The sequence below is a fragment of the Chroicocephalus ridibundus genome, chromosome 18 (assembly GCF_963924245.1).
Source record: "Chroicocephalus ridibundus chromosome 18, bChrRid1.1, whole genome shotgun sequence".
Taxonomy (NCBI): Eukaryota; Metazoa; Chordata; class Aves; order Charadriiformes; family Laridae; genus Chroicocephalus; species Chroicocephalus ridibundus.
In genome coordinates this window covers 82,178-104,961 of record NC_086301.1, presented here as the reverse complement: position 1 = coordinate 104,961, position 22,784 = coordinate 82,178, and the positions used below count along the sequence as shown (strand labels likewise).

The 22,784-nt window shown below is 45.7% G+C and overlaps 1 protein-coding gene across 1 annotated transcript; it reads left to right on the top strand.

Moving 5' to 3' along the window:
- Window positions 1-2,920: 2,920 nt before the first annotated feature.
- DDX6 (DEAD-box helicase 6) lies at window positions 2,921-21,158 on the top strand. The gene is made up of 14 exons (XM_063355159.1): window positions 2,921-3,043; window positions 5,095-5,558; window positions 7,062-7,125; window positions 7,590-7,694; window positions 8,956-9,085; window positions 9,566-9,712; window positions 9,939-10,037; window positions 10,780-10,898; window positions 11,374-11,502; window positions 11,844-11,960; window positions 13,496-13,559; window positions 14,485-14,586; window positions 15,321-15,500; window positions 16,848-21,158. Exons 2-13 carry the CDS (start codon window positions 5,359-5,361, stop codon window positions 15,494-15,496), a joined length of 1,452 nt encoding a protein of 483 aa, XP_063211229.1. The 5' UTR covers window positions 2,921-3,043; window positions 5,095-5,358; the 3' UTR covers window positions 15,497-15,500; window positions 16,848-21,158.
- The last annotated feature ends 1,626 nt before the right edge of the window (window positions 21,159-22,784 follow it).

Genomic DNA, 22,784 nt, shown 5'->3' with positions numbered 1-22,784 from the left:
GCCTCGCATCCCCCGCCTGTCCGGCATGGCTTGGTTGGCCCGAGGCCCTGCCCCGGCTGTGGGGTGAGAAGGGTGGTACCGCTGTGCCCGGGAGACAAAGAGGTTAGGAAGGATGTTTTCACTCAGCTAGAACTGGAGGGTGGAGCACTCAGCATCAGGGACTTCCTTTAAGGGCTGGCGATGAGGGTGCTGCTCCCCACGGCAGGGCGCGTTTGGGACCGGCTCTGTGACCTTCAACAAATGCTGCCCCCTCCCAGCCCCAGCGACCCCGTGAGCGAAGCAGAAGTACCGTGCGAAGTAAGGTACTGCGAAGTCTGTAGGTGACAGTGATGGCGCAGAACCTCTCGGGTCAGAGGGACAGTCTGTGGGACGAGGCCGTGGGGAACTGCAGGCTGGAAACACCCCCCAGGCTGTGAGCTTGGCCCTCAGGTGTGGTGAGGGGATGGCAGGGGTTCAGGGAGCCCACTCCAAAGCAATAAATGCAAATTATTTCACTTGCAAACACATACTACACTGAGGAAAAGACTGCTACTGCACTGATATGACCTACGGGGATCTGTGTGTTGCTGTAATGTGAAATGTGGGAAAGATGATAGTGAGGGAGAAGAGCATGGGAGAAAAATAAATGGGGAGAAGAGAAATTTACATGAAAAATAATGTCACTTCGCAGGCAGATAAGGAACTGGCTATGGAAGAAAATCATCACAGAAGTCAACAATAAGTACTTAAGGAGTGTTCTGGTGTCTGTACGTGGGAATTCCCGGCTGAACTCTGATTTTTCCACCACAGGTACGCACTCTCACTGGGGAACTGTTCTTGTGTTGTCAGGATCATAAAATTTTGTTAACTTGGTTAAGGTATTCTGACAATAGGAAATTATTCAGCTTTACGTAAGGATGATAAAACGCACTACTTGCGTATGAAGTTGCTCTGTTCCATGTAACTGTGATGTGACCAACAAGCACGTCTAGTGACCGGTTTGACGTTACACTGACTTTCTGAGCTCTGCTTGAGAAAAGCCAGATTGCTTCTGGCTCCTGAATCTTCTCACCTCTAAAGTTTTCTGTTTGTCTTATTTACTGTTACCATAACTAAAGCTTTGCGAAGCATGTGCTGCCTACAGATGTTACTCATATTTACTAATCTGTTAATTTTTGTTGTCATTTGTTCTTTTAAGGTTAGAGCATGCTATTTCCTGTATATCTCGTTGCGAAGTGCGATGCTTAGCCCCGCGAAGAGCCAAGATGAAACACGGGACCCCGCACAGCAGGGCCAGGGTGGCAGCAGGCACCGGAGAACGAAGGCCATGCCCAGCGTGTGCCTCTGACTGTGGGAATGGGGGAGCTGAGGCTTCTCCAGCCATAACCGCTGCGCCCTTCGGCCAACAAGCAGCACAACAAGCTGGCACAGCAAGAAACAGGTGAGATGCGGCTTTTCTACTCCCCTGGCATTCGAAGGCACAACACCTGTCTTTTCGGGTTCTTTTTTCTCTTGCCATGCTTGGAACAGAAGGGTGGGAGAGAGGCTTGCAGGGGAGCTTGGCACCAGGGGTGACCTCTCTGCCCCAGGGAACGACAGTTGAGGACACAGCAGCAGCCCCACAGGTCGGCTGGAAGCGAATGAGAGACAGACAAGGCTGTGCTGATCTTATTTCCCATGAGAACTGGGCAGGAATATATGAGATTATTACACCGGAAGGGTTGTCGGGCCCAACGGGGATGATTGTGCTGTGTGTTTTGCTGTTGAGGGTAGGGATAAACAATGATCTAAAGGTGGCCGTAGATGTGAGGAACTAGGCAAAAATGGCAATGTGAGGGGAAGCAAATGGGTTTCCCTGTCTTTTTGTGTTTCTTCGGAAAAACGTTTGAACAAAAACTTGTCTGCAAAACGGTTTTGGAATTATCAGCATTTTTAGGCTTGTGCTTAAGATTACATTCACATTGTGCCTCAGTTTGTCAAAACGCTTGTCTGCAAAACAGCTCTCTAAAAAGGAAATAACTATTTCCAACCTGTTGTGCTTAGTGGTTATGGCTCTTGCATGCTGTGGGCCAGTCTTTTATTCTTACATTTGTGTCAGCTGTGGTTTAATGACTACAAAACGAAGTTGTACTAACTTTCCAGGCTTTTTCCTCAGGAAACAGGAGTGTTTTTGTCGGCTTTGTTATGAGGTCTGAGACTTGTGCTGCTTCCAAGCGACAGAAGTCATCCGTGCCGGTGGCTTCTGTTTTTGTCACAACGTATCCCACTCTGCTTTAGAGATATGTAAATAGGCAAAAACGCTTCTGTAGCTGCAGGAGCAGTGCTGCCCCACTGCTAATAGGGGATCTGGCTGCCGCTACTCAGAAGTATTCATTCTTTGGGTTGGTGATGCGGCTGACACGCCTGAGGGATGGGATGCCATCCAGGTGGTCTTGGACAGGCTGGAGAAGGTGGGCCTGTGTGAACCTCATGAGGTCCAACAGGGCCAAGTGCAGGGCCCTGCGCTTGGGTCGGGGCAACCCCAAGCACAAGTACAGGCGGCATCCAGCCCTGGGGCCTCGGCACAGGAGAGACATGGGACTGTTAGAGCCGGGCCAGAGGAGGCCACGGAGACGCTGCGAGGGCTGGAGCCGCTCCGCTGCGAGGACAGGCTGAGAGAGCCGGGGGTGTTCAGCCTGGAGAAGGCTCCGGGGAGACCTTATCGCGGCCCACCCTGTGCCGTGCCAGGGTGTCTCCTCCTGCCGCCACTGACGGCGAAAACGCCCCGTGCCCGCTCTGGCCGGGGGGAGGTTCCTCCCTCCTCCGCCGCCCTCAGGCCTCCCGGCGCGGCCTGAGCGGGGACCGCCGACATGGCGGCACCGTCCCTCCGCGCGGCGGGCGCGGTCACGTGGCCGAGGGAGCGGCGTGCGTGCGGGGCGTGGCCGGCCTGCCCTGCCGGGAGGGGGAGGGCGCACGGGAGGAAGGAGGAAGCCGCCATCTTGGAGTGTCGAGTCGCCATAACAAGGCACCAAGGGGGAGCGAGAGGATTTTATACCTGGGCGAGGGGGGAGCGCGGCTGGTGGCGGTGAGGACGGGCCAGGGCGCCGGGGCGGGCGCGGGTCCGCGGGAGCGGGGCGGCGGCGGGGAGGGGGGGCCGCCGCCGCCCGGCCGAGCCTCACGGCCTGCGGCGAGGCCTGGCGGCACCGAGGGCCCCGAGCGGGGCGGGGGCGGCCGGGCCGACCCGGGAGCGACGGGGCGGCGGGGCCGCGGCGCGGGGCGGGGCGGCGGCGGCGCTCGCTGCCGGCCGGAGCGGCGGGGGCGGCGGGCGGGGGCCGCTCCATTGTTGGCGGGCGGGAGGTGCCGGTGTGGCGCAGCTGCCTTTGGCGGGCGGCGGGGCCCGCAGTGCGGCCCGGGCTCACAATGGGCACGGCGGCTGGGCCAGCTGCGCCGCCGCTTTGTGTCGGGGCCGGCCCGGGCAGGGGAAGGGAAAGGCCCCCCGGCGGCTGCCCCGTCCGCCGGCCCGCCCGGGGAGGGGAGTCTTGGGGCGGGGGGGGGCCGCTTTTTTCCGTCGGTTTGCGAAATGGTGGCGCGTCGCGTCTCTTTCTCTTGTGGGGCTCGACGAGGCCGGGCGTTCTCCTTTAACCTCCGTCCTCTTAAAGGGTAGTGAGGAGCGCGGGAGGTGAAGGGACTGAGAGGTTCCATCTCCTGCGATATTGGAGAACTCCTCGGCGTCGCGATCCCGGCCCTGGTTACTTTTGTGATTCGTCCGCTTTTTGCAAAGTTAATGGGTAGGAGAAACCTCTCTTCAAAGATGCCTTGAAACGCTGCTTCCAGTCAGGGAGGTAACTAGCAGAAAAATCGTAGTTCTGCAAACTTTAAAGTTTTGCTGTGAAGCTAGAATTGACACGCTTGGAAACAGCTGGGAAGTCTGGGAAGAGTCTGAATTCCTTTTCCATGCTCTTGAATGTGCCTTTTATTCGCTAGGGAAACGCACATTTTTTTGGTGGCTGCTGAAGTTAGGAAGCTGTAGTCTGCTGGTTTTTCCTTTGCATTTTCCCAAGATACAGATGTGTTGTGACAAGAAATTGTACAGGCAAGCCTACTTCCTGTTGCTTCCGAAAGGTTTCTGACTAGGAATGTTTTGTCTCCCTAATATCGTTGTAAGTTTTTCAGCTATGGCCACGCTTACTTTACATACGTAAGGTGCAGACTTTGTGGTATCTCTTTGCAGTTTTGCCAACCTTTCTGTTAAATGCGGTGTCAATATTAAGTCATGTGTACCAAATGTTATCTTTTGAGCACGATATGAGTTGTTACCGACAGCTGGAAGGTAACGTCATGCGGAGCAGGAAGCTAGATATCTAGTGTAAATGTGTATTACTCACTGCTTCAGTTTAGACTTGCTCATTTAGAGTTAACAAAACAGGAAGCTACTGTCAGTTCGGCTTGATGATATTGTTAGTTTTGCTATTCTGAATGGTGTTAAATCAATACCTAATTTAAAAGTTTGAGTAAGCTTGTTGAACCAACTTTTTGGGTTGGTGGAGGATAAGCTGTTTTCTGGGTGGGTTTTTTGTTGTGTGTTTTTTTTTTTTTTTTTTTTTAAATAATAATAGTAAAAAAGTAATTTCTGTTTCCCTTTTGAAGTGAAAAGGGTGACCGGAGTAACTTAAGGGTTTCGTCAGTTCTGACCGGAATGTCCACTTGATACTGTGGTCTTGCTTCCTGTCACAAACTTGTGCTTAACGTTGTTGCTTAGCATTTAGGGCTGCTTTGCTGTGTCCCAGCAGTGGGGGAATTTCAAGAACCGGCAAAGCAATTGATATAATTCACGTTTACTTTACAGGAAGGAGGGACAGGTAGTATTTTTCAAGCAGTTACTCACTGGAAGGCTGCTAAAAGTACAGCTGTTCAGAAAATTATCTTTGGTGACTGAAGGTGGTGGGTGCAGCTTTATAGAAGGGGGGAAAAAAGCTTTATGTGTGTCTTGATAGTTATCACCGAGAAAACAAAAGCAAGTACTGCTATTGCAGGCTGCCTGGGAAGAAGTGATTCTTAAAACACAAAGGTAAACTGACGTGATTTATGTAGGAAAAAAACCCACGTGCTAATCGTTGTCATCTGCTTCTCTTTCAGATTGAAGCGAGTGAATTCTGATATAACTCAACTTTGGTAGAGGGCTTTTTTTAAAAAAAAGTTGATCCACAGTGCATCAGAGCAAGTTACTACTTTACTTTTGAGTGACTTACAGGTGCTTGCCTGCATTGCAATAACGGACTCATATATTGAGCAAGACTTATTTATCTCTTCGTTTTGGAGAGTCTAATAAACTGTTATTACAGTTTCTGTACTGACTTTCAAAGTTTTGAAGTCTAAAAAGACATCTTTAAAAATAAAAACATGAGCACGGCCAGAACAGAGAACCCTGTTATAATGGGTCTATCCAGTCAGAATGGGCAGTTGCGAGGCCCTGTAAAACCCAGCGGGGGCCCAGGAGGTGGAGGCACACAAACTCAGCAACAGATGAACCAGCTGAAAAATGCCAACACAATCAATAACGGCACTCAACAGCAAGCACAGAGTATGACCACCGCTATTAAGTAAGTGTTTGTACCAGCTGCCACAAAAGTAATGTGTAAAAGTCACGTGTGGGAAAGTGTTCTCGGGTTCCTGTGTTTGGAAAGTCATCTTCTGTTGTTTTATGACACTGGCAGTTAGAAGTGTCCTGTGATGGGCGTTATGAAAAGAAAGCTCTGTTTCCACGTGTGAGCTCCTCTCTGACAGTGATCTTTGTAATGTGTTTGTTGTGAAAATCGAATTTGACGCTTTGCTTTTCAGAGCATGTAGCTGCTTGTCAGGGGTAGCCCACTGAGCAGCAGCAGCATCCTGTTTTCTTCGCTCCTTGCGAGTGGTATGAGAGGGAAGTTGGGGAGTGGGAAGGAATTGAACCGAAGTTTAAGCCAGAGGAGGAAACACCCCCTAGTCTCAGTCCAGTTGTGTATGCTTTCCAGTTGTTTGTTGCAGTTCTTTCTCATGGTGAGAAATTCTTTAAAATTTTTTATCTTTTGTCATTGATCTAAAATAGTAACGCTTGCTCTCCTTTGTGTAATGCGCTGACTTTAATTCATCAAAGCCTGAGCCAAGATAATATTGTACCACTGTGATAGCCTCCTACCATCAAACTGGTTTTGGCAGTGTGCTAATAACATATGAGTGTGCTGGTTGGAAATTCTGAAGGACGTAAAAGGCTTGGATGGTATGGTAATGTGTTCCTTTTTTTTTCCCCTGTTGTTCCTCCTCCCCATGAACAACATTCACTTTTATTTCGTTATTCAGTTATTTGCAAAGGAAATGTTAGCTGTCGTCAGAGAGCGCGTAATGGAATACTCCTTAAAGTTTGCCTAACTCATTTCCTCTTTTTTTTTTTTTTTTTCTTTTCTTTTCAAAATGGGTTACTGTAATGAAACTGGTGAGTTAAACTCTACGAAATTCACTCTTGACTTCCTGGGAGTGGGGAAGAGAAGGACTTACTCGACTGTACAATGGCTTTCGAGAGAGTATGGGTGTCTACATCTCACTGAGAGCAAATGACAACATCTGATCAACAAGTGGAGCATGTTCTCCATTTAATTTTCTCCCCAAAAGTGTTTTTTATCTTCTCACATTACTCACGGCTTAAGAATGGATGTTCCCTGGGCAAGAGATTTTAATTTTTTTTTCCTTTTAAGTGATGAAATATTCTCAAGTGGATTTATTATAGCCAGTTTCTGCCATGTGACTGAGTCAGTGCTCAGTTTTGAATCTGCGTTCTACTGGATTGATTCAGTGCCCTAAAAACGGGACTTGAATCATGACTGGATAAAGATTTCACAAATTCTCTGTGAGCTTGGCAGACTGCTGGTTTTCTGTGTTTACAGTTTCCTGCCTGTTGCATCCTGCTTAGCTCAGAGAAGACTTGAGCTCATATGTGTAGGCGCTTTTAGCTTTCAGGAGGTGAAAATATTACATGTTCATTGTTGTATTGAAGAAAATAAAATGCAACATAAAACTATTAAACCAGATTATTATTTTTTTAAAAAATAATTATTTTATTTTTCCTGTAGACCTGGTGATGACTGGAAGAAGACTTTAAAACTCCCTCCAAAGGATTTGAGAATCAAAACTTCGGTAAGGGTGGTTGAATTGTGGGAATAAATACTAAACAAAAGATGTGGGAGAAGCCGCAGTGACAAAATATTTGTCCTAAGCAAAGATTCAAAAGCAGTTCAGCTCTTGCTGTTGTAAATGAAGAAGTAATTTGTTCTGCAATTGCTTATGAGAGATGCTTCTCTCGGAAAGCTCAAAAATGGAGTTTACTTTGTGTTTCTTACCTTATTAGCGTTAGGGCATGGGACTGATTATTATCAGTGTCTCTTGCAAAGGCTGATGGAAAGATGTCAGTGTATGTTTGCAGTACTGTATTTGGTTATGGGAAAGCTAATGCTTCCTTCTCCACTGTATGGTATAGCACAGATTAGTGGAACTGCTGCGCAGCAGCATGCACTTTGTGGTCTTCTTGCACAGGCAATCTCTTCATTGAGTCAAACCAATCTACAGCTAATCTTATGGATGTGCTTTTTTTGATTATTCAGGACGTGACCTCCACAAAAGGAAACGAGTTTGAAGATTACTGTTTGAAACGGGAGTTGCTGATGGGAATTTTTGAAATGGGCTGGGAAAAACCATCTCCTATTCAGGTTATTTACAGACTACTTAAAAGCAGCATTTAATTTTCATAAATTTATTTAAATTCTTATTCATGCTTAAATGTTAGATACTCATGTCATGATTTGGGAAAACTGATGTTTTGGACGGTAGAACGTTGTGGCCCTTGGGGAAGGCGAGAGTTTCTAACGCCTGACTAAGTCACCAAGTCATGCAGTGGGTGACTTAGAGATGGGACTGGCTTATGCTTTAGAGACGTTAACTTGGATTTTCCTTTTCACCCTGGAAGCATAACTATGTTAATCCTCTGTTCAGTAACATCCTTCACATAAGTAGTGCCAGTGAGAACAGGGCTGTTCTGTAAATTTTGTGGAAAACTGAGTTACGGTAGACTGCATACCTGTAGTTGTTACAAAGATAACTGTGGCTTTATCACACAGTCTGGGTGCTTTTATCATGAGCATCTGAAAGGAGCGTAATGGAGATCATGGGAGACACACTAATATGTTAGCAAGTTTACTTTTCTGTCCCTCCATCTGTTACTTTTAAGGCTTGTTCTATTAAAAACTGTTGATTTGTAAACTTCAGAGGGTCAGGGAGGTTGAACTCTCATTTAAATGCTCTTTGGAGGATTATCACCGACACACTCATGCACTTTATCTTAAGGCAGGAGAAAGCTATGGCTTTTAGGTAAATTGTGTGCTTTAAATCAGATTCTAACCACGCCACCTTTCCAAAAGGCTGAGGGGTCTTTAGATGTTACTGTAAAAGACAGTAAAATGAAAAATACTTGGGGCCTGTGTTTGAATGGCTGAAGTTTCAAAAGGAAGGCCTGCCTGATTTTATGAGAAGTATATCACAGGAGCGTGCAGGTTTGAATTACATGGGCTGGGGTAGTTTTGATGTTAAGATACAGCTGCGTTTCTTTTTCCATAGGAGGAGTTTGCTAGTGGCTGTCATTGTCTCTTCACTTTTTTTCCTAATTTTTCACTTTTTTCCTAATGTGTCAGTTTTATGGGTTTACCGTTCCTGTGGTACCTGATCCCTGGTTCTCTTATGACCAGGCAAGATAAGGACTTTGAAGTGGAATATGGGGAGCAGAGCTATTGGGTTTAACCAATGGGTTTAACTCCTTTCTGTTGTGAGTCTGCGATGCTTGCAGTTGCGGGATATTCTGTTCAGGAAACAATCAGATTGCACGTGGTACTCTTAGCAAGGAGAGTTGAATTTGACCAGCCTCTCCCGCGAGTGTGGCTTATGATTGCTCATGCGCTGTCTGTCGTTGCATTTCAGGAGGAGAGCATCCCCATTGCTTTGTCTGGTAGGGATATCTTGGCTAGAGCGAAAAATGGAACAGGCAAGAGTGGAGCCTACCTCATTCCTTTACTTGAACGGCTAGACTTAAAGAAGGACAATATACAAGGTCAGTTGAGATGGGTCCTGCTTAGCTGCAGCCGGGTAATGGTATCGGTCCCTACGTGGCAGGCTTGAATGTAAAACTGGTCAACGACATTGAGCAGTGTAGGTTATCTGCTTATACTGTCAAAGGGAGGTAATGGGGATTGGTGGAGGGGAGGTGGAATTTTAAAAGTCCCACAGTTGCTTTCAAAAGTGGGAAATGCCAGGCATCTTCTGGACTTTAGCGTCTTGCCCTGGAAAATGGATTTGGAGTAATAAGCAAGCGTGCTGACAGGGGCACTCGCTCAGAGGGAATATCAAGGGACAAAGAATCTTTCCATGGAGTTTGCCTTGTAAGCAGTTTCTAGGTCTTGGTCAGGGTGTCCGGGGTGGAACTCCAAAACCATAGAAGTATAGCTTCCATAAAGTCTCTGGCTCCTCTGAGGATTAGTATTTAAGATACAGTGTGTTACTAGTAACTCACACTGGTGTGTTTAACTTTCAGCAATGGTGATCGTTCCCACCCGTGAACTAGCCCTGCAGGTCAGTCAAATCTGTATCCAAGTCAGCAAACACATGGGAGGTGCCAAAGTGATGGCAACAACAGGAGGAACCAATTTGCGAGATGACATAATGAGGCTTGATGATACAGGTTGGAGCACTTTTGCTACACCACAGTTGCTGTTTGTTCATGTCTTCTGCGGTGTAATTTCTGCTTGTTATTGTTTGCCTGTTACAGAACAGACTGCAGTATGTCTTGTTCGCTGTTTGTATGCTGTCATTATTCTCTTAAATTGTTTGTATGATACGTGGCCATGAAAGCTGGAAACATTGTTTTAGTCACCTTAACCATTTTTTTTGCTCTTCTAACCTTACAGTGCATGTGGTGATAGCTACCCCTGGGAGAATTCTCGATCTCATCAAGAAAGGAGTAGCAAAAGTTGAGCATGTCCAGATGATAGTATTGGATGAGGCAAGTTGCTCGTGTTAAACATTTCGGGATTTTAACACCAAGTCGAAGCAGTGATGTGTCTCAGCGAGTCTCCTTGTTATGCGCAGCAACAAATCAAACTGTGCCTAGAGACGCTATAAGGTTATATAGCTCATCCATTTCTCAGTATTTTTGAGGAGGTATTCTGGCAGAAGAATTTTTGTGCACGTGAATCTTTTAAGAAACCAGCCTAGGAAGATTTGCCTTTCCTGTCATCTTTGCTACTCCCGAAGAATAGATTGTCTATTCTGAAATGAAGGAGTGCATTTTGTTGGGTTTCAGTTTATAACGAGTGAGCTGTGCTTACCACATAATTGTATATAAAACTGATATATGAACGTCCAGTGGTGTACAGGCTTCTGAGTGGGAGGTTGAGAAAATAGTTGTGCGAGAGCTCTTGGAGGACTCTGATAGGAACCCTGGTGACTGTTTTCAATTTAAATTCCATTTACTTTTCCTGAATTTGATTCTGTTTAAATCAAAGTGCTGAAAAGCAGGAGAGGATAAACTTCCTTTTACTGATGAATCCTGTCTCCAGCAGCCAAATCACACATCTTTTGGAGTGTGTTGTGTGCTCCAAAGGGGAGGGTCTGATCATGAGGGCAGGGAGAATGCTCGTGGTGTTTTCGTTTGGGGCTTGGTCATCCCCCATCGTGGTACTACCAGAAGGCTGAAATTTTGTCCCATTAATTTAACTTACTCTTTATCACTTCTGTTGTTACAGGCAGATAAGTTGCTGTCTCAAGATTTTGTTCAAATAATGGAAGACATTATTCTCACGCTACCTAAAAACAGACAGATTTTGCTCTACTCAGCCACTTTTCCTTTGAGCGTACAGAAGTTCATGGTGAGTGCAGATATATTCATATTTGTATGAATGTAGGATGGTGGTGACATTGCACGTGAAGTGTGTGAACGGGTGGCGTATAGCTGTCGGTGCTCAGTTTTTTAATGCAGCCAAACTTCACTGCTTTAATCTAAACCAGGCTAAATCTTTGACCCGCAATAGCGTTAATGAGAAAGCTAGGTATGCACAGTTCTCACCTGTAAGATACTGTTTTCTCCTTTGTACATCAGTTACGTGCCATCCGCGCTGATTTGCTGCTAGAGGGTGCTCCTCTTTGGCCTGTTTGGTTGCCCTGGATTTATAAGTAATCCTTTGTGAAATTTTACCCACCCTGTCTCTTGTGTATAGCATGAAGAGTGAGTGGCTAGGTAGCGCATCCTTGCCATGGAGGAAGTTAAATGTGCCAGAGGGTGGGAAGTACTTACGTTGTTTTGCATGTAGATATGCCCGCTTTATCCTTATCTCTATTTTTCAGAATTCCCATTTGCAGAAACCCTACGAGATTAATCTGATGGAGGAGCTGACCTTGAAGGGAGTTACCCAGTACTATGCCTACGTAACCGAGCGTCAGAAAGTACACTGCCTCAATACACTGTTTTCCAGGGTAAGCAGTAGGGCTGGTTCAGGACCGTACAGAAGCTGTTTTCCTTTTGGAACCGATAGTAAGACTGAGAGTGGCGGAGAAGGCTTAATGACACTTTTTTCTTGTCAGAAATGTGCTAGTCTTATGATACAAGATAAGCTAAAAATACGTACTTCTTGTCCTGCACCTTTGTGTTATAGAACTTTGTTAATTTTTACCCCCCTTGTACAAAAATATACATTGTGTAAATTACCAGCAGCATACCTGCTTTGCTTTCTTTCTGTACGGCTTTTAGACTTATGTGTTGGATCATGTGTTAGTCAAAAGGCTGCATTTACTGAGCACACTACTTATATGTTCAGCTCCAGATTAACCAGTCGATCATTTTCTGCAACTCCTCTCAACGGGTTGAATTGCTAGCCAAAAAGATCTCCCAGCTGGGCTATTCCTGCTTCTATATCCATGCTAAGATGAGGCAGGTGAGTATGAAGTGAACAGCCGTTTATTCCACACCACCCCAAGCTTTCTTGCATAGCTGAATTAAGTCTCGTGCTTTCTTTAAATGTGCGTGTTCTTTGAAAACTGAAGCATGTATTGCTTTGCTACTGATTTGTTTTTAGACGCTCCTTTTCCCCCCTCCTTAAACCACTCTCTAGGCTGTTCGGTGTAGCTGGTCAGTCGGTATGGAAGAGTATTTCAGGTCAGGTTAATTAGCCCAGTGTAAGCACAGGCCTCGACCAGAAGGCACAGTTCTTACTGCTGCGTCCTTGGTTTTGCCAGCATGGGGAGCCGTGGTAGACTACATGGTGTAACTGACACAGATAAAAGCGAGCCTGACTTAAATGACAAAAACCCCAGTAGTCAGCTGATTGAGTGCCCTGTGTGGCTTTGCAAACAGTAAATCTTGCACTGTGACTGCAGGGGAATCTGAGAAGCTGGGGAGGGGGCTTTGATCAAACCTTGTGGCGAAAGCGGCGACTGAGCGCCTCCGTGCCAGTGCAGCTTTGCTGGTGCAGAGGTTTCTGTTAATCGTACGTTAGCTCACATGTTCTCGAGCTTCGTACTTGTGATTTCCGTGTTTTCAGGAAGTGTACTAAAAGATGTCAGAAGGTTGAAGTGAGGCTTGTAAAACAGTAGTACTTTCAAATATTTTTTTCATTTTATGTGTAAGCCAGAATAAATTCAAATGAAAGCATTAGAGGAAACCTGTCTTGCCGTTCATGGACCTGACAGGTAACGCCAATGTTTGCTGGGCCATATGCAGACCGGACCAGTAATTAATTAAGCAGAAATAGAAGTGATGTCAGTATTGAGAACAGGTATGCAAATGGGCTCCTTGAGGTCTGATTTTTGTATGCTTTTGATTGGTCAGTAGATGATCTTTGTGGCCAAATGCAGGTATGTTTGTGCGGAAAGCTTCAGCTTGTTCATTCCTGCTGTTAATTTCACTCCTTAGCAGCGACATTACTTAATCTTTGTGTGGCCCGAAGTGACTTGTTTGTGAGACAGACGCAGACATTGACTCATCCCACCCTTAATTCTGAATCGGTAGTGAACAATACTCCGTACTGGAAAAGGAAGTTACTGTTGGCTTCAGTTTTTAAGGAAATTAATAAAACATGCATTGAATTTTGGCAGGGGGCTGGGGGAAGATGATAGTCAAAATATCAGTTAAACTTCCTTGATGCGTGTTTCATGTAATTATAAGTTAAGATAATTCAGTTCTGCGAGAGCTTTGATGCAACTGTAGGAGGCTTTAAAACACTGTCAGTTAAGTGTCTTTGTCTAAAAGTGATACCAGGGGCCCCTCTGGTAAATTCTTCAGAGTATAGGGGTAAGAAGTGCTAAAAAGTATGTACTAGTAGCTTTGTTTGACTCAGCTGTTCTCTAATGACGAGCAATTCGGTGATTGAAGTTCAGTGGTTGTAACTTGAATATACCTGAAAGTCACAGCTGTTTGTTGGTTTTGGTTGGTTGTTTTGTTTTGCTTTGATTACATTTTTTTTTTTTTCAGGAGCACCGCAATCGTGTGTTCCACGATTTCCGAAATGGCTTATGCCGCAATCTTGTTTGCACTGGTAAGAGTTCCTAAACATTCTCCTGTTTCGAAAAGATGTGTTAGAAAGTGGCTTAGCCATTAGCGCAGGTGTTACAGATCACTGGATTTGTAATAAAGCTGGACAGAATGTTTTGTTATGAAGTCTTTGTCAGGCCTGCGTGTGGCTGCAGCACTCCTTCAGGCATGTGGGTTTTGTCTTTTGTGACAAACCGTGAAGGAGCAAATTGCTAACAAATCCTTTTACTGGGGTAGTGTTTTCTGCGCTAGTTATGTTTTCTGTATATTTTCACATGTGAGTGCTCTCTGAACTGTTGGCCGTAAGGTTTACAAAATCTAGGTAGAACTGCGGCTGGGATCACCCAAGTGAGTTTTGCTGATTCTTAAAATGTTTGTAGCTCACGTTTTCTAAATATTTTTATAGTTTTGATTGGCCTGCATGTGAGGGAGTTCTACATTGTACGACCTGGTTGGGCAGTACCGCAGCAGTGTCTGCTGATCACTGTGTGTGTCTGGGTCATCTTAACAAAAATCACTAGAGGCAGAAGAAAAACACTCAAGCTAGTGGGATGTAGTTCAGCTCTCAAGTCTGTTGTGGCATTGGCAACGCAGAGTCATGCGCGAGGAGATGCTTCTATAAGACCACCTGCTCAGAAATAGTCTAATGTGGAAAAAACTAGCTTTGTGCTAATGACTTGTTTGGAATAGACGTGCAGATCTGGTGTTTTGGTCGTTCCTCTTGTGTTATTCATGTTTATAATGGATAAAGAGCAAGAAGACGACGTAACAGAATTGTATGTAAACTGTCTTTGATATAAAGGAAGCTTATATCTGGAAACTAGTGCAAGCCAATGTTAATTAATCATTGTTAATCTTTCTACCCTGAATACCATCAGCATTTGATCTCACTGAAATTAACTGTCTTCGTGACCCGAATTGTCTTTCAGATCTGTTTACCCGAGGTATTGATATCCAAGCTGTGAATGTGGTGATAAACTTTGATTTCCCAAAGCTGGCAGAGACTTATCTCCATCGTATTGGCAGATCAGGTGAGAGGAGAAACATCTTTTAGGTACAACTTTGCTGATGACTGTGATGTTTGTTAGGCTTGAGTTGGCTTCTGGTTTTTATTACTGTATCCGAGAATTATTTCAGGTAGCTTTGATTTTTCTGACAGATTTATTCTTGTGTATTGGCTCAGATGGGTATCCTCACAAATATATGAATAAAGGGCTGTTCTCTTGAAACTGGCCTGAACAGCCTAATGAAAAAGCACATTTTGCTTTGCTCTCAGGAAACTCCTGTTTGCAGTTTGGGAAAATTCTGTGCTGAAAACAGCTTCTATAGTGTCTTAAATATAGTTTTCTTCTGCGCGTATTCCAAGGTATGTTTGTAATGTCTGGACATCAGCAAAATAGACTCTTAAGGAAGGCGGTAAACAAAGGAACTCGGTGTACTTGAACTTTGTAATTCAGGTGTGTTCAAGAACTCTGTTATGGAAGAAGGGCTGGACGTGATAATGCAGTAGTGGAAGACTTTTCGTTGGTAATTAATAAGAAGGTTTGGTCGGAGCATTTTGAACCTCCTGGGTTTTCTTACTCCTATAGCAGTACAAAGCCGCTTACGAAAAACTGATGTGAAAGCTGTAGTGACCTGTGGCGGGGTCTGGATTTGCTTTTGTCGTCAGAGAGCAATGTTGTTAACAGCACGGTCTGCAGACTTTTTCAGTCAGCCTTCTGTTACTCAGCTAAGTCTTTTTATAATTTACTTTATTTTTGTCAAGGTCGATTTGGTCATCTTGGCCTGGCCATCAACTTGATCACCTATGATGATCGATTCAACCTGAAAAGTATTGAGGAGCAGCTGGGAACTGAAATTAAACCCATACCAAGCAACATTGACAAGAGCCTGTATGTGGCAGAATACCACAGCGAACCTGTAGAAGATGAGAAACAGTAAACATGTGCGTATGTAAAAGCCTTCCTGAATAGAGAAGTTGTGTTGGATGAAAGAAGAGCCGATGTGTGAATGTTACTGCAGGGGAAAAGGGAAACCGATGTGCTGAAGGAGGCTCTAGATGTGGAAATAAGGGTTTGAAATGGACTGTCAGTGCAGGGAATTCTGTGGATGTGCTGAAGCTGCGAGGATGAGTAGTTTTAGTTGTTTGAATTGAAATGCTCACCATATGCTAAGGATACCAAAAATGGGGAAAAAGGGGGAATGGTGTTTGGAGAGGTGAGCGTGGCTACTAGTAGCCTAAACAATTGTTTCTTTATTGCTTAGTTAAAATGAGAAATTGGCGAGGAGCAGAGAGGAAAGGGGTGCTCAAAAATGTGAGGGGAGAAAACGGATAGCTTTGAGAACAGAGCACCAACAGAAGAGCCTAAGCGCCTCACCAGTTAGAAGGAACAGGTTCAAGCTAAAGGTGCTGCACCTTTTGCATCCTCTCGTTCATAGAACTCTTGCAAATCAACAAAGTAGGAAACAAAGATGTAATTCATCTTTGCTGCCGCTTGAGGTCGTCTCCATAGCTTTAAGAGAAAATGGGGTCTCACTGTCCGAGACTGTTAAGTGTCCCTTTTCTGATCGTTGTCTGAGGAAAAACTGCTGTGTCGAGTCCTTCAAGAAGAAAACTCTCCCTGAATTGCAGTCAGGCAAAATAGCGACAGGATTATGTCTGATCTGGTTTTAGTGAAGGTCCTCTATCATGCAGGATCAGACACCGTACGGTTTGGGTTGGAAATCATTCTTTTGTGTGCTCTTCTTGGAGATCATGAATTAGAAAGAGAATCACAGTGAAGCTGCTGAAATTCTCGGGTGACAAAGGAAACCCCTGCATGGCCGTAGAAGCAGATTGCTGGATACCGTTAAAGTGAACCTGTGACCCTTCTTTGAAATCATTCAAGGGTAGCCCTAGGCAGTCGCACCGAGCTGACTTGCAGCCTCTGCGTTGCGGGCTGAGCTTTCTCCATGTTTCATAAATAAATAAAAAAAACCACCCCGGTGATGAACTTGGAAGAGGCTCTTGGGTGGTTTCCGTAAGGGGGGAATGCTGTGACCTTGCCTAAGGAATTTTTGCAACTTTCTAAAGAACAAGAAACCAGTAGGTAGTCGTGCTCCATAGGTATGGTAGTGCGTTAGCAGAACCTGTCTCTGCGAAGCTGTGCTTGAGGTTGGGCTGTTCCAAATGCCCTTTGCTTTTCCAGAGCTGTTACATAGTCAGTGCGATTCATTGCTTACGTTCTGGTTTTGCATAGAATTGATTTAACTGTGGGTGTTGTGGTTGTTTTTTTTGGTTTGCTTTTTTTAGGCTTTGATTACACATGCCAGAAGGTGAAGCCCTTTGATCCAGATCTGTGACACATCGTTTCTTTGGGGATACCCTTCTCTTTGTGGGTTTTTCTTCGTCTTTTCATTTCGGAACTATGAAGACTAAAGAGCTCGGCCTTTTTTTCTTTTTAAATTTGGCAGCAAGGAAGAAAGAAGATAAAAGGAGGAATGTGTTTTTGTTTTTCCACTTGTTTGCACTGTGTGCTGATTGAACATTAGTTGCACTAACTGCTGGTTTTAAATTTTTTTTTTTCTTCGGGTGGGAGGGGCAGCAAGGGAAGAAGAGAAACCCTGAAAAGAGAAGAATCTGATGAACACGAGCTTGTCTGCGATTTCAAATTCTTCAACCATCGACTGAGTGCATTTCAACTTCTCCCTGGTTACTCATCTGTTTTTAAGCTAAAGAGCTTGTTACTTATTCGTGCAAAGTGCCTTATGCTATGAGACCATTCAGAATATCACCTTTCCGACACAGCCCAAGGAATCAATAGCCGTTTTTTGGTTTCAGGTCAAAGTTCCCCTTTCTTCCCCCTCTCCTCCTCCCCAAGTACTCAAGCCCAGGGCTGGGAGGTGAAACGTATTGGTAATACTACTTTTTTCTTCAACTTTTTTTTTTTTTTTAATTGGAGGAGTTGATATGCATCTGCAGTTCACCCACACTGTAAATACCTGTATTTAAAACAAAACCAACTTAAAATCTGGGCTGATTAGGTGCAGCATCATAGCTCCAGAAGGAAAGAGTAGCCTGTTGTCCTTTGCAGGAGCCATAAGAAAAGCCCTTCGCTCTAGCAGAACACTAAAGACTGGTTTCCATAAGTCTCCATTAGTAGTTACAGCACTTGATATGTAGACTTGTTTCAGAGCCATGGCCCTCTTTCCTCTGGTGCGGTGTGTCCCATAGAAAATCAGATGTGTATATTGTACAAACTTTGTAAATATGATTTTTTTTTTCTGTTTGGGTTCATATATAACTTTTTCTTTTGTGATGAAGGTTGCTGGGGTTAAAGGGATTAGACTGATTATGGGAGCAGCTAAAGATGAGAGGGGCTCAGTTTTCTGCAACACTAAACAATGAGAAGTGCTCTGACCTCCCTGAAGAGCAGGCCTCTACAAGCGTCCCTTATCAGGGTGGGTTTGCTCTGGTGCTAGCAATGCTGTCCTGTACCGCTCGTGTGGAAGAGATCACTCGTGGGGCTGGGAGGCCTCAAAATCTGTAGCTCAACCTGTTGGGAGATGCTTTTTGATTTCCCCCTTAGAAACTTCAGGAACTTGACAAGCTCTGAAGGGGGCCATGACCTGTGTTCCGCCATGGCGCGAGGGAAATCCAGTGGGGGTCAGAGTTGCTGAGCAGCATCTGCATAAGCTGTGGATTTGGGTAGACAACCAATTTACATGCATAAACTTGACAGTTCTGGAGCTCTGTGGGATTGATTTACTTCCTGCAGCGTTGTGCATTTTCTGCCCAGAGCGGCCTCTCTACAGACTTGTGAGCAGGTAAGGGCAAACCCCTGTTAACGTCAGAAGCTGCAGAAAGCTGCTTGCCATCTCCTCTGTTTTGGCATGAACTGCTGTCTGTCATTTTGCATTGTATATTGCTGAGAAGTGCTTTCTGGTCAAGTAGTGTTGCTTTAAATTGTGCCCCTCCCAACATGCTTGATGTTTGGCCTGATCTACAGGCAAAAGGAGTGAGACAAATCAAAAACCGTACTCTTTTTAAATTCCCTTTTAGCCTGTTCACCAACACTGTCAGGAGGCACCTGGATGAATGCAGTCCTTTTTTGCTCGGTCATTTATTGTGTATACAGATGCTGCACTCACACCACGCTTGCTTACCTTTGAGGCAGGAATTACTTGTCTTAATTTCTCCCCGTTTTGACCCTTTTTTTTAAAATTTGAGTACAGTTGTTTGGAACTATGAGGTGGACTTAGCCATCCATTTCCTTGAGGATCATAAATAGAGGCCAGGTGCCTCCTGACAACTTTACAAGATGGAAAGGTTTTTGTGTTTGGAATTATTTTTTCCTTTTGTCAGCAGTGACTCCATAATTGTAGCAAATGCTGCACTAGAGTACAAACTCGAGAGCTTGGTCACAGACACTCTGTGAGCCACACAGCTTACATCTGACTGGCAGGTACTAAGTGTAAACAATTTTGGGGTGCTTTTTGGGGGTGGGGGGTGGGAGTTTGTGGGTGGTAACTTTGACCAAAAGTAAAATCTTGCTCTTGTACTGCAGCCAGCTTATGATTTTCCAGAGAGACAGAAGAGGGATCACTTTAGTGCAACAAAGACATGAAAAATGTAAATAAAAGTTTTGTATCTTCCCAGGGCGCGCACATGTAACAAGAACAGGATGGCGATGTCAGGTCAGGCGTGCGTGCCCTGCTTGGATTTGTGGTAGGTTAGCCTGGTGCCATGCGTTGATGGTCCCTCTTGAAGCACAGAACTTTTGAAAGTATTACTTTAAACTTGGCCTCTAATCGAGGATTGGCACTTACCTAAACTATCAGGGGCACCATTTTTAGGTGGCTTCTTGTCAAGAGGGAAGCAGCCTAGTTTTGGTGCTAGTAGGCTATCTCTAACAGATGTGATCTTGCAAATGGAAAGATGCTCCAAATGACTAGGATAATCCTAGTTTTTTTTTTCTTTTTTTGGGTGTTTTTTCTTTTTTTTTTTTTGTTTTGGGGTTTTTTTGTTGTTGGTTTTTTTTTTTTTTTCCCTACCCAGGAGTAAGGAGCATGTATAAATCTTGGCTTCCTGAGATTCCTTGCGAGCTCCTGTTTTTGCTGGTCACGTACCAGCCTTTACATTTATGTATTAACTTGGAGCCTTCAGTGATGAGCCCTAGGTCAGACACTTCCTCTGACAAAGATGACATGAATGAGAATCCGGTGTATTCTGTACCTTTCCCCTCGCAAGTCTAAAAGCATCACTCCATGAATCTGATGAAATGGAGCTTCGCAGCTGGGTGAAGAAGTGGCTGTGAAGAGGGTGGCACGAATCCTCAGCCAGCTTACTTGAGAGAAACCGTAGGCTGGTGTCCGGGTGTGCGCCATCAGGAGTGCGCTGCAGTTGCTGGAGGGCTTTTCCCAAAGGGAGGGGGGTGGGTTGGTCTCAAATACACGTTTCAGTTTCCAGAATGAGATGGGAGCATCTTTCCTTTGCCCTCTGTGACTTTTTTGTGGTTAAGAACAGGGAAGCTCAACACGAGCTCATGTTTTGTACGCGTTGGTATCAAATCATCTCATTCTGATCTTTTGTTCTTTATTTTTTACTTGGGATGGGGGAGGGTGTCTGCTCCAAGGATTTAAAAATGCTTCACGCACTTGGTTGTTGGTTTTTTTGGATTTTTTTGTTTTTCAAATGACTGATAGGACGTAAACCTGAGCAGGCAGCTGTCCTGCCTCGGTTTATGTTATAGAGGTTACAGAGATGCCACGCCACATCTCCCGAGCTGCCATTGCGGTGGTTCTTGTCCTGGTGCTGGACTTTGTCGTGCCGCTGGGGCAGAGCAGCTGTTGCTTTCTGAGGATGGAGTGAATTTTGTTCCCAGGAGCTCCAGCGGTACAGCCACCGTGGTCGAGGCTGGGCAGCAGCAGTCCGCACAGGGAGCTTTCGATGGCTGTGAACTTCTGGTCCGTCTTCTGTGAATCACAGTTTCTCTTTGTGATAAACCGAGTCTCGGGACCAAAGAGCATGCGTCCGATACTCAGAGGGAGGTTTGGCAGGTTACCCGATAGGTTTTGCTCCGTTCACAGTTGTGTTGCTAAAACGTCCCTATGTGGAAGCATTGTTAAATTCTGCTGTAGACAAGTCAGGGAAGGGTAAGGAGGGGTGGGGGGAGGGATGGGTTTATTAAGATACAGCCTTGCTGTATTTTAACCAATAATTATGGGGAAGGGGTGTCAGGAGAAGAAAATAGTCACTGTTCCCTTTATTGAAAGAAACTGGAACTTTTATTTCAAGAAAAGAAATTATTTGCAGTTCAGGTGGAATATCATAATCCACTGGTCCCTAGTCAAGAGGTTGGTATTCTTACTGTTAACCAGCGAACAATACGGACTAGTCCTTGAAATCATTCAGGGGAGGGAGGGGAAAATTGGCTTTCTGTTAAATCGGTAATTGGCAAACTCTCCAGTGGAGCTCAGATTTTGTTGAGAGTGTATTTTTCTGGCTGTATGTGTGTCGTAGCACTGACTTGTGAAGAGCTTCATGAGTTCCACGTGCAAAAAAGATGAATGGTAAAATCCTGATTTTGTTGATTAAACTCAATAAAAGCTCCCTGGAACTCCACTTTGGTCTCATTTTTTCTTTTATCCGCACTGAGCGAAAAGAGTGCTGAGCTCTTTATCGAGTGCCCTGGCCCATGTCAGACACTCACAACGAGCTTTGGAGAGAAGCCTCAAGAAGAGGAGTCAATTTTGGTAAATGGGAAGGCTCTCTGCCCTTGGGAGCGAGACAGCCACAAGAGGCGGTCTCTTTACGTAGCAGCGTGTGCTCTTCGTGGGTCCGATGCTTTGCAGTCTCATCTCAACTGGGTGAGTAGACTTTTACCTGGCAGCCGGTTGCAGCGCTGAGCTGGCCCCGTCTTTGACAACGAGAGTTTCTGCAAGGGGCCGGAGCAGCACGGCAGAAGCCTGCTGGGGCTGCGTCTTTACGCTGTTCATCTTTCTTTTCCGCAGGTAAAGAGAGGACGTGGGACGTGACGGGCTCTTCCCACCAGAGCCACTTGTGCTCTCAGCTGAAATATCTGTGAAGGGTGCACTGCTTTTTCTCACTTGCGCCTAGGGGAAGGCTGCCTAGAAAGGGGGGGAAAGCCGCTGCCACGCTTCGGTGCATACAGGACTCTGTTGCCAACCCGCCGTCTGTTCACTTTTTGCAACCAGAGTAGCTGAGTGCCACCAGCAGTTACAGCAAAGAGCAAGGTAAAAACCGTTTGGGTATCCTCGCGGAAGAGGCCTTATACCTGGCGCACACAGCCAAAGTGTAGTGTGAAAATTTTATAGCAAATGTCAAAAGTGAGACTGCAGCTTTTGTTCAGAGAGCTCTTTAAGTCGTGGGGTGGAGGAAAAGGGTTGTCCTGTTCAAGGCACTTTGTGAACCTTGGGCTGGTAGTGCTGTGAAAGCTCTGGAAAAAAGTTTGTAAGCCGTGACCACGGCTGTGTGACAGGGAACGGTGTGAGACCTTCCCGAGGCTGGAACTTGCTGCCTGCTCCCGGAAAACCTCACAGGTAATTGTCTGGTGTAAACACAGGAGTAATTGTCTATGCGGAGTGTCTGATTTAGCAGATCCTGGAGTTCTTACATCTGTTGGATTCTTCAGCTGGAGCTGGCCTGATACGGAGCAGCTGCACTCGAGCACAGTTGTATAAAACTCGGGGCATTTTCTCTTCTGTGCTGGTGGGTGAAGAAAAGGGAATGAAGACGAGAAAGAAACTCATTACAAAGGACAGTGACTTTTGCAGGCTTGTAAAAATCCGTGTGAGGTTTTGCTTTCAGGTGTCTGCGCCGTCACCTGCTCTGCGTATAAATTCCACAGGGGAAACGTAGGTGAGCCCAGCGTGAAATGATAAACTAACAGGGCTGTTCTCTGGCGGCTGCTAAGCTGAGGTTTTCTTTAATCCACCCGCCCCACAGCAGCGAGCGGGCTGCGGGGGGTGCTGCAGGACGGGTGAGGGGAGGGATGTCGGTGGGGTGCGAGGCCGCGGCCGGGTGATGGAGGCCGGAGCGCGGCGGCGAGGGGACGGCCTGGGGTCACGGTTCGCGTCTCCCCGGGGAGCCCTTCGGCCTGCGGCGGCCGCGCTTTGCCGGGGGCAGTAGCGGGTGAGTTCCGATGATGCTCTGCCCGCGTGCGCAGCTTGGCTTCGCCTGTCGAACTGCCTTTATTTTGATCCACGGGTTTCCGGAACAAAAAATCCC